The sequence below is a fragment of the Lygodium microphyllum genome, unplaced genomic scaffold (assembly GCF_053477565.2).
Source record: "Lygodium microphyllum isolate KBCC unplaced genomic scaffold, Lygodium_microphyllum_v1.1.10 scaffold_64, whole genome shotgun sequence".
NCBI lineage: Eukaryota > Viridiplantae > Streptophyta > Polypodiopsida > Schizaeales > Lygodiaceae > Lygodium > Lygodium microphyllum.
The window spans coordinates 275553-287928 of NW_028229547.1; the positions used below are offsets into that span (position 1 = coordinate 275553).

At 39.3% G+C, this 12376-nt stretch overlaps 1 protein-coding gene across 1 annotated transcript; it reads right to left on the minus strand.

Moving 5' to 3' along the window:
• Positions 1-5999: 5999 nt before the first annotated feature.
• LOC148008839 (oil body-associated protein 1A-like) lies at positions 6000-7993 on the minus strand. The gene is made up of 3 exons (XM_087673992.1): positions 7764-7993; positions 7233-7636; positions 6000-6530 (listed from the first exon to the last, which is right to left on the minus strand). The coding sequence occupies exons 1-3, from the start codon at positions 7910-7912 to the stop codon at positions 6373-6375; spliced, it is 711 nt and encodes a 236-aa protein (XP_087530118.1). The 5' UTR covers positions 7913-7993; the 3' UTR covers positions 6000-6372.
• Positions 7994-12376: the final 4383 nt, after the last annotated feature.

Genomic DNA, 12376 nt, shown 5'->3' on the forward strand with positions numbered 1-12376 from the left:
TAGTGGTTCTTGTTCATAACCTATAAAATTCATGTCATTTTGGCCCCAACCTGCAAGGATTGCTAAGCAATAATCTTCTCTAAGATCAAAAAGATGTTGAATATCATTTAGCAACACATATCTCTTCTTGTTGATAAGATAAGTGGGAAATGTTGGAACACATGCAAGAGGACCTTCATCAACCTGTGCACTTGGCTCGATCTCCTTTTTTTTCCACCATTGTGATATTGTCACTCTTAAACAAACCTACATCAAAACCTTGGACAAGTTAATTCTCAATATCTTCTTAGAACATCTCCTCCTCCTCTTCGACCTCCTTATCCATACTTGCAATATCCTCTAGCTTTCTCTGTTGGGCTATATAAGGAGAAGAATTTTCCATGTACTGAAGATATACAATAAATCAAACATCCTTGTGGATCAGAAGGCATTGGTGTTGATCCCTATGGAAAGGGCAACATGTTTCTCTCTTCCTGAATTCCTCATCAATGAGGTTGAACCTACCTAGCAAAGTTGATCTGGCTGTACTGGTGGCTCCCATTACATCACTATGATAAACAAATCCATTGACTTCTAAACCTTGCACATTTCTATCATAAAAATATATATACTCCTTAAGTTTATCTTCAAGATCCTCTAATAACTCTTTCAAATCAAAAGGAACATTGAAAATTTCCCTAATATAGCTAAACTTGGAAGAATTTCTAGTTGTGTGTAAGAAATCAAAGAGCCTATCATCAGAAGTCTCCATTAGCTCCTCCTCATCCATTCCTTCCAAAGATAGCTTTCTCTTTGTCATCTTGACCAACAAAAGATTTATCCCTACAAACAAATCAGAATGGCAACAATGTCCAATCAAACGCGATAGAACCATGGAAAGAGATCTTGAATGCAAACAAATTGTGTTTCACAAGACAAAAGATCGAAAAATGAGAAAATTTTTTATGTGATCGGTGAAACGTGAAAACAGGTGTCCAGAGGCCAAAACTGGTGAAAAACTTACGTTTCACGGGACACTACTTAATTAAAAACAAGTGTTATTTCAGCATTTGACCGGTGAAGCGCGACAGTTAGGAAGACATCACTAACCAGAGACATTATTTCGCGTTTCATCGGTCAATAGATTCAAAACACCAAGAGAAACATGAACTATGAATTAATTCTATTAAAACAAAAAACATTGTGATAAAATCCTTTCTAAAAGTGCCATGCTCCTTTTAAAAGACACAAAACACATGACATTTGTGATTTTTCAAGTGTTGTTAAAAATTCTTTCTATACTAATCAATGAAATTTTGTTCACATACTTGTAATAACAAAATTTTGTTACCTATCAGAAATTGTTAAAGTGCTCTTTAAACCGGAAGTAAGGACCTTGAAGACAAATTGAAGAAAATTTTCTAGAGAAAGAAAGACAATATCAGAGAAAATGATTTTGAAAAGCTTTTATATTAATATTGTGTGTTTAGAGTTTGATCAATTGTCAAAAGTGTGTTGATAGTTTCAACGAAAAAGTTAACGTAATGATGGCAAAATAAAGGCGACCGCAAATTTCGAGGAAATTTCCAATATTTCCGCACGCATGAAAGGAGACTCCATTTTTTTCATGAATAACAATATCTCAAAATACGTGCGCACGTGTTCCACTTAACACACCGCCAATTAATGCATGTACCATCAATTTTTAGAAAAGTCCCCCAATAAAGGAAAACAACGGCCAAATTTGTTCACATTTCTCAACGGACTTCGCAAAAAAGACGAAGCAACCCGAAAGAATCATCTAGAATTGCGAGAAAATTGTCGCGTGAAGTCATCCACACGTGGTAAGTATTCCATTTCATATCTAACAATACTATTTGTTTGCAATTTTTACCATAGTAATTCTAAAATTGAAAGATACATGGCAAATTTCATGACAAAACTAGCATGATGTTATAAAAATAGTTTAATGTCACTTTGAAACTTATTTTTATTGCACAAACACAACATTGTTGGGTGAAACGCGATAAGAAGCTTCGGGTCGTGGTCATGCAGCACATTTTCGCATTTCACCGAGAGTTTTTTTAAAAATTGACTTTGATTCGTGCTTCAAAATCCATGTCTGTAAGGTAAGCTGATACCAGTGTGAAAAAGTATCTTTCTTTTCATGTCTTATGACATTGCTTCTAGGATTTTGATAGTATGGAGCTTATAAGTAGTTATCACTTTTATGTCTTCATTTTGTAAATCCATCCTCACTTGATGTAGCGTATATGATTTTTTTATATTTAATATTGCAATAATATCCTCGTTGAACCAAATATCAAGATCCACTATAGGATCTTTGCTGAAATCATCAAGATTATGGTCTAAAGCAACTAGACTACTACCAACAAAATGCCATCGACTACAGTAAAAGCTAAGGATAAAATTTTGAGTAGCAATCATATATTTACAAGCTATAGAGTCTTGATCTATCTTACATATAATTTTTCCTTCTGTCCTTGTATCCCATCCTTAATCAACAAATTGTATGACATGATCATATGTTAGTCTCTTCACTGAAAGTATGGTTTTTGTTCTTCTCATCTCCATATTAGAGAAGAAATCAATAAATATATTAATAGACATAAAACAAAGTAACTTTGCTTAGCCTACTTAAGATATTAGATTTTAATGCTTTTTGAATCTCAAAAAATATCTCACATATATAGCCCTCACTAGTAGCTGGACTTGGCAAAGGTCACTCAAAGCTTGAAAAATCTGGCAAAGGAAGGAGGTTTATTGATCCCCATTGGCAATGCCGCATAGAAATAACATAAGAATGGTCATAAAAGAATATTCCATTCTCTGCAAGCTCTGCCTTCTTTCTGCCTCTATACATTTCCTCTCTAATTAAACCATGTATAACATCAATAACATCAACAATAGAATCCACTGATTGCCATTCCTCAAGATTAGAGGAATAGACATCTACAAGACAATAGACATCTACAAGACATCCACTGCACGCGCACAGAGGACTAGGCTACCACAAGGGAGGGAAAAACAATAGAGGAATAAAAGAAAGGAGGAAAAAACTGAGTGCCATGCTTTTCACTAATTTGAATTTAGATTACATCAATCATTATCATTAATCTAGATATATCATTAAATAAAAGTAGCCGAGACTCTTGCCATTAATGGAAAAGATGTCATAATCACGAATATGAGAGACTAAAAATAGACAATAAAAATACAAATTCGTAATATTATTATATTTATATGTTTTCGTAAAATAATTTTTAAAAATTTTTTAAAGAGAGGTTCCGTTACGGAGACTTTGCTCCTATTTGTCTAGAGCACTCTCTCTCCACATCCTAAAAGGCATTTTCGAGACCTCAAAACTTCCCTAATGTCATGCTTACAAAGCTTGCCATGCAATGCTATAAGAACCAAACCAAAAAATGTTAGAACTTTGAAGCCTCCACCCCTCGATATAATGGAGCAAAGGGTGGAGTGGAATGAAAAATAATTTAGAACCTAACGAACTTAATAACATATCCTGAAGTAAGAGTGCAACAGACATTGACCACCTTGATACGAAAGCTGGTGTTACCCTACTAATGAATCATATGTCCTAAGATGCAAAAAGCTTGATAGAATGAGTTGTGTTAAGATCCACAAATTTCAAGAAATCTACCCTCAAATTACTGAGGACAACAATCCATTGAGCATAGGTGAGCTTTACTTGGGTTGTGCTTCGACATATGAAGCACTAGGCTTGTTACATGTATGATGTCACGAGGGCATAATCATAAGATGTCTCAATGTCGTATTTTTCGATATCATGAATACAAAGATTTCTTATTGATATATTTTGTATGCCTCTCCGCTATGCCTTATGAGAGATGTCACTCAAAAGTCTCGTGAAGGTCATAACAAGGGATATGGAATTTATAGTTGAATATTTAATACATGTAGCTATCATTAGTATAACTTGCCAAAGATAGAATACAATCTTATTGGTCTCATATCCATGCCACAAACCAAAAACATAATACAAATTTCAAATTGGTCTCATATCCATGCCACCACAAACATAAGAATATGAAATACCAATAAATTTTAGCACTTCCAATATGGCTTACAATAAAAATGTGAATGTTTTTGGGAGTACTAATTTGTGTACAATCATTAAATTATTAGAATGTGGTCACCATAAATATACCTTGTGTAATCATTAAACTATGAAAATGTGCAACCATTTCTGTTAACAAAAGTAGAATATGAAAATTATGTAGCCATCATTTATGTACCTTGCCAAAGCAAAATGTGATCTTTTTTGTGGTGAGATTACATACATACTTACATTCGGGTCTTCTCATGAACCACTTCTAAGTTGGAAAAGACCCACTCAGCTTTTATTAGCTTTTGATTAATAGTAATTAATGGAAGATCTTAGTCCATTCATTTCAAATGATTTACTGGATATTTGAAGTGGCACATTGCCAAGTTTTATGTCTCCAACAAAGTTAAATAAGTTCTGAAAAACACACCCCACCCATATGAGCTTTGCATAGTGAAAGACTACTCTCTATTCATTTGAGATGATTCGCCCATTAAAGCACATTACTACTAAGTTTTATACACCTTGATTGAAAACTTTCAATCACATGTTAAAAACCCCTCAATAATCTAACTGATTACTAATGGAGATGTCACTCCATTAATTCATTTGAATTATCTATTTGAAGGACTGCCCAAATTTAATTTAGTGTCCAATACCTCTCAACTATCTACTTGTCAAATGTAAGCTATGCACACTTCTCCAATACAGTCTTGAATACCTCAACCATCTATTTATGCACACAACACATTTGAATTATCTATTTGAAGGACTGCCCAAATTTAATTTAGTGTCCAATACCTCTCAACTATCTACTTGTCAAATGTAAGCTATGCACACTTCTCCAATACAGTCTTGAATACCTCAACCATCTATTTATGCACACAACACAATAGTCTTGAATACCTCAACCATCTATTTATGCACACAACACAATAGTCTTGAATACCTCAACCATCTACTTACGCAATAAACTACTTGAAACATCAATTTTACCATCACACACAATGGACATCAAGAATCACATAAATTTTAAATGCAAACTAAGAATTACTACAAAAAAACTAAGATAACTACCAAATCTCTAACATTAGGTGACAAATTCAATGGACATCAAGAATGTCACATTAATTTTAAACGCAAACTAGGAATTACTACAAAAAATCTAAGATAACTACCAAATCTCTCTAACGTTAGGTGACAATTTGTCACAGTGCTAACTCATTGTTTGACCATTAAACTCATACATAATGTTAACACCTAAACTTCCCAACATACACCCACAATGAAATTGTATTCATATAATGAAAAAGTACATTTTTAATGTGCAACTTGCAACTTAAAACTTTTTTAGCGCACACTTTCCTTTCAATAAAGTCAAACTCAATTTTCGACCATTGCAATTTAATCGTGTATTAAACCCATGTATTAGACCTCTAAACTCACCAATATACATCCACTAAAGGGGGGGGGGGGTTGTTGGGGGGCGCTAATTTGAAAGATGCCTCTAAGGTGTACACACCAAAACGCTCAAAACCACTTGAGCTACAACCCCATTGGCAAGAAGTGTTTTAAAAGTATATGAACTCTTTTGTACACAATCTCCTTTGGCATACCCACTTGAACTACAACCCCATTGGCAAGGAGTGTTTTAAATGTAACATTTGCAACTCTTGTACACAATTTCTAAACCTAATTTCCTTTTTTGCATGATTTTCAAAGGTTGGAACTAGGTTTAAACACTAATAATAATTAGTGCCATCAAGAAAACCCAAACTCACATACCCACAATACTTGCCCACACTCAAAACCATTAGGCTATGACCTCATTAGCAAGGTACCTTGCAACTATGTTAACATCAATGTATGGAGAGTTGCAAAAGATGCATGATTTTAAGGTGGCCTCAAATTCGTTACCTTTCAAGGGCTTCCAAGAGAACTAATGGTGATGATACTACAATAATGATACCAAAACTTGAAAAGCAAACCAACTTTCACAAGCGCTACTAACGTCTCTAGTGAAACCTCCTATTTAACAAAGACATTAACAAAGTAAAATACCATTATGCTCGTCAGCACATCCTTTTGTTTGGGTGGGAAGGGGCTAATCCGTGTCTACCTTGCTTGTGAAAGGATAAAACCCATTTGAAGGGTACTAACCACCTTCAAATTCTATCCCTGGCCAGACCTGATGGCATTGAAGCTTTTGATGCATTGCCTGCCAGTCTTGAAAAACACAGTTTCGAGGGACTGATCATCAGTAACAGTATTAATCAGCTAACCCATCATTCGGGAATGCATTTAGTTTCACGCAGAGCAGGGGCTAGCCCTCTCCCAGACTGCCATATGTTTGCCAGAGGATGAATGCCATGCTCTGGACCTTGCAGCTCGGCTCGCTTGTTTCTCTTCTCTTCAAATGAGACCCCAAACCGCCGCTGCACATCTGCAATGACAGGATGGCATACCAACATAACGTATGTCCATCATCATCATCAAAATGAAAACCAGATCTAAGAGTAACATGATTGAAGAAATTAGAGAATGCGAAACTCAATCTACTGAGCAGATCTATGGGTTTAGCATTACAATCAGAGAATGCCTTACGTAGTCTCTCATCTGTAATTTGCGAAAGTCAATCTACTGAGCAGATCTATGGGTTTAGCATTGCAATCAGAGAATGCCTTACGTAGTCTCTGGTCTATTAAAGATGACAAATCTCTGATCTCTCATAGTTTCACATTGCAATTAGAAAACATTGACATCTCTGATCTACGGCAAAAATCTGTGATTTCTCATTGGTTTGGCAGTCCAATCAGAAAAACTTTGACAGCTCCCTCATCACTTGTGGATTGATAATTGCAACGGCAAGGACTAAAAGCAATGTAACAAACCTCGGATCACTCAGAGCATCAGCACATATCAGGAATTCAGAAACAAGGTAAATTTGTAACTCTTTTAACATTTGCAAATGTCATCAATGGCATTGCACAGATCTCATCTTTCAAGAGTATCAACACATAGCAGGGATCCAGGAACGATGCAAATTTGAAATAGGAAACCATGCAAGCTAAATTTTCAATTAAGAACACCATGCACATCCACACTTAATGCAGCTATGTCCTAAACAAAACCAAGTAACCCACACCTTCTGCAAGCTGTGGGTGCACTTGCCCATCTTTGGTCAGAGACATCATCAACTGCGGCGGGCCAAATGGCAGTGAGTCCCCTTTGTCAAACTGCCAGAAGTGAAAGACTTTCCCATATGTCTTGCACAAATGGCTCATTTCTGCGTGCTCTGCGAAGTCCGGAAGCCCTGGCATGAACAACATGCCGCTCTTCACCTCGTACTCATGCGAATGCCACAGCTTTTTCTCCTCGTCAGGAAGGGTGAGGAAAACCCTCTCGGACACGATGTATTCGATGCCAATAAGCCGTGCATCCTTCTCAGGAGTGTCGTAGATGAGGCACTGATGGACATCCTCGTTGTAGTGCGTACAGAAATGATGTGCCTCTACCTGTCTTCTCAAGTCGTAGGCATAGAAGTGAAATCTGCATGCAACAGCCACAAATGGAGGGCACACATTAGTGTCAAAATGCCCGCCCAGAAAAACAAAAAGGAGAGAGAGCACATGGATATGCTGAGAAAGGAAGGCACGATGATGAATCGATGAATTACGCGCAGAGGTGCGAATGGATTCTCTTGATGGGCTGGAAGTCTTGAAGGAATCCTGCAGCTTTCTCAATGATGGAGGAGGTGGTCTTGGTGGGCTCTCCGGGGATGTCGCGGGGGGACGAGACCGGCCCAGCAGGTCCAACGGCAGCCATGAAGGCAGGGGGAAGTGCTGATCTCTCTCTCTCTCTCTCTCTGTGTCTGTGTTTGTGCTACTGTTCTGGGTGTCACCTTTGCTAGAGTGATCTGACAAAACATGAAGCATCAAGAATTGGGTCGAGGAGGGCATGATGCCAAGAGCCTACCTGCGCACGTGGAGGCCTTTTAGCTTTGCATGCATGGCGCGTACATAAATTCTCTTTCTTACCCTCTTCTCGAAATCTCTCCTTTGTGACTCATCATCAAATCATCGCCTCCACCCACCTGTATGGACCCTAGCCTTGCTTTTTTTTGGAATAATTAGTTTAAAAAATAGTTTTATTTCAAGAAATTACGAAGAATTTTGATGAAATTTCAAGGTAAATTCCAAATTTAACACTAAAATCCCTTTGATTTTTGCAAATTTTGGCACCTTTGAACTTGAAATTCGAATCTGATTTTTCGAAATTTGAAGGTGGGGCTACATTAAACCTAGGTTTTTTTCAAGCATTGAGTTACCCAACATGTATCCCAACTTAATGGATTTTTACGGTCGTTTAGACACGGCTTTGATCCATGTGTGTGTGGCTCATGTGTCTTGTGGAGGTTTCTCTAAGGAAGAAAATGACCAACCTCTCCTCCTTCCCCAAAAATTCTCTTCTACTTCCACTCTGCAATGATTCCTCAGGAATAACAATGTAGCATAAACAACTAGCACTTTTTTTCTAGCATGTTTCCTCAAACAAAAACCTTAAAAAGAAAGGTCAATTGTCAAATCCTCAAAGATCTCAACAATGTATAAAAAGAGACACTGTAGGTTGCATGTCTGTAGGAGCACCAAATCCATTTGCATCTAAATCCTCAAAGATCACAATAGTTTATCAAAAGACAATCTCTCTCTCTCTCTCTCTCTCTCTCTCTCTCTCTCTCTCTCTCTCTCTCGTTCACATATGAGGAGCCCCAATCAATGCCAATGAAGTGAATGGGTGGGTATGTTTACCTAATGTTTACCCGCAGCACAGAGGAGCGGGAAATGGAAAAAAGAAAATAGCAAAAGGCGTAGGACAAAAGGAAGAAAAATGCGCCTTAACCGGTAACCAGACCCTGAAAAAATTAAAAGCATGGGCACGACGCTCAGGAAGTCTTAGAGTCGCCCAAGGAAAGTAAAAGAGTAAAAAGCACACCATTAAGTGTGAAAGCGCTCCCGAATTCTTGTAAAAGAGCGCCAAGCTCACTCCTGTGCAAATTGTATTCATTAGTTGGGAATAGGATAGATTAGAACAGTGGGAAATGAGAAATGGGCCTGGCTAATGGTCAGCCATGTAAAAAAGGGGATGACCACCCATGAAAAGTAGGGCATGTATATAAAGTTCAAAAAGTGAATGAAAAGATCATTCTTGTGTTTGGCCAAAGCTTCTTCTTCTTCTTCTCTTGTTTCTTGCCTTCTTGCTTGTGATTGAGAGAGGGATTGAGAGAGTGTGAGGGAGTGATTGTGTGAGTGAGGGATCTTGGAGAAGAAGCTCTCCATCTTCTCTCTTCATCTTCCCCTCCTCTCTTCTCTTCTCTTGTCTCGCGCGTGGCCATGGAGGATGAAGCTCATGGGAGAGGGATTGAGGTTGCTTGAGTTTGCCTCAAGGATCGTGGAGCTACCGGTGTGCAAGAAAGAGGAGGGTACTCGATCGAGCATCAAGGTAAGCTCACTACACCCATAAGGTAGGCATTGCGCGTCGGCTATGTGAGAGGTAGCCATGGCCGCTCGGTTCGAAACACTTGAGCAATAAGTGGTCCGTAGGTCTCGGGGTAGAGCTTGTAGCTCACCTTCATTTTGGTTCCATTGCTGGGACCGACAAAATCGAGCCTTGAGCGCCGCGTGCATCAAATCAAGCATAGAAGTAGGGTTTGCAGCCCGAACCGGTGCTCGAGATAGCTAGGAGATTTAGGAGATTTTAATCTGTGAAGCAAGTAAGTGTTTTGGTTTGTTGGAAGCATTAGTGTAGGACTACCATTCTACATCTCTGTTTTGCATTTTGGCTACACTAGATTAAGGTTCACTACAAGGGAATGGGGCAATAGCGACGCCGGATGTCGGCGTCGCTATATGCGTCGCAATTGGCGTCGCTATATGCGTCGCTATTTGCGTCGCAAATATTGCGACGAAAAATAGCGACGCATATAGCGACGCCAATTGCGACGCCGCAGGGAAAAAAAGCGCGGCCGAAACCAGAGCGCCGTTTTCATTTTGTTTTCTTCGCCTTTTGAGAGCGAGAGCGAGGGAGAGAGCGAGGGAGAGAGCCAAGGCTTTGTGGGAGAAGAGGAGGAAGAGACTTGCCGCCGCCGCCGCCACCACCACCGTCGTTGTTCGTGAAGGAGAGGAGGAGCCCTTGTTGCAAAGAGAAGCCGCCCACGCTCGCCATATCTCATTGGTGAGTCTCCCTCTCTCTTTCTTTTACTTGTTGAAGGTTTAAATCGTTCTCTTTTGTTTGTTTAAGAGAGGAAATGAAAGAGAAGGAGAGGGAGAGGGAGAGAGAGGGAGAGAAAGAGAGGGAGAGTGCATTCTCTCTCTCCCTTTTGCTTGTTTAATGTTTAAATTACTTTCTTCTTTGCTTGTTTAGGAGAGGAAACGAGAGAGTAAGAGAGAGGGAGAGGGAGAGGGAAAGAAAGAGAAAGAGAAATAGAGGGAGAGGGAGAGGGAGGGGGAGGAAATAGGAGAGGGAGAGAAAGAGAAAGAGAGGGAGAAGGAGGGAGAGTGCATTCTTTCTCTCCCTCCCTCTCCCTTTTGCTTGTTTAATGTTTGAATCACTTTATTTTTTACTTGTTTAGGAGAGGAAATGAGAGAGAAAGAGAGTGAGAGGGAGAGGAAGGGAAAGGAAATGAGAGAGGGATAGAAAGAGAAAGAGAGGGAGAGTGCATTGTATCTCTCTCTCTCTCCCTTTTGCTTGGAGGATGTTTAAATCACTTTATTTTTTGCTTGTTTAGGAAATGAGAGAGAAAGAGAGATAGAGAGGGAGAGGGAAAAAAAGAGAAAGAGAGGGAGAGGGAGAGGAAGAGGGAGAGGGAGGGGGAGGGGAAGGAAATGAGGGAGGGAGAGGGAGAGGGAGGGAGAGGGAGGGGGAGGGAGGAAATGAGAGAGGGAGAGAAAGAGAACGAGAGGGAGAGGGAGAGGGTGAGGGTGAGAGAAAGAGAGGAAGAGAGGGAGAGGGAGAGAAAGAGAGGGAGAGGGAGAGAAAGAGAGGGAGAGGGAAGGGAAGAAAATTTAAGATAATATACGTATTGATAATGGTATGCAATGTGCTTTGCATACGGCCACGTACTTCATCAAAATGAACCCAAAATTATTGTTATAGAAAAAGAAACCCTTAAATTGAGTATAGGATAATTTCTCTCAGGTCTTATGACTATGAGTAGAATTGTTTGAAATAAATTTTATTACTATAGTTATAAAATTTCATAGATGGCACGCATTAATTTTAAAATGGATTACTTATACTCAAAGCCGAGATATAACAAAAAATTATCTACCGGGACCAACAAATCATTGAGCATGATACAAGGCCGAGATATAACATTGGAAAATCTCTCGACTACTATATACAATGCAAGTTTTATGGTCAACTTGCAACTTGACGTACATCTCCATAAAGCTATCCATTTAAGCCTTGTTTGCTGTAATGTAGATAAGATGGCAAACGAAGAAGGTCCTATTGTTCAAGACCGCGAGTCGTATCTTAATCAGCGTGTCCCATGTCCTTGCTCTCAATGCAAGTTGGCAATTAGACGAAAACGCCGATTGTCTATAGAACACGTACGATGATTTGGCGAGTTTCAATCTGAGATCATTGATCAGGCGATTGCAGACTTTCAGCAAACGGTAATTTGAAGTTAGCATTTTTCATGCATTGTACTCTCAAGCTAATTGAAAACCATACACAATAAGATTGGGTCTTGTTGGTAAATTTTGTATCCAGGGGGGTGATGTCTCGACCCAAGGGGGAGTGCACCCTTTGCGGCCAATTAGAAGAGTTCGTGGACGTGCGATGGATGGATTGCAGGAGCCAATCGACCACTCGCAAGGCCCATCTATACCGTCAATGCCAGAGGAGACAGACAACCTTCCCGACTTGCCTACAATCTTGGAGCCTGAGATGGAGGCAATGATCAATGCATTGATTCCCATGGATGTTGAGACATCTGACCCGCTCAGAGAGGAAGCATCCATACCATTATATGATGGGTGCCGAGTATCTCGGTTGAAGACATTGCTTGCACTCTTAAGTGTGCAAGCAAAATACGGTTGGAGCGATACGAGTGTGACTGAGTTATTCAGGTACCTCGCACACAGACTTCATTGTTTTTTTTTTTAAACAGTATTATTGCAAACATGGATAGATTTTTCAAGGTGTTTTATGATTTTTTCAGGCTATTGAAATATCATATATTGCCACCTGCAAACACCATGCCTGAGTCTCGTGATGATGCGCGAC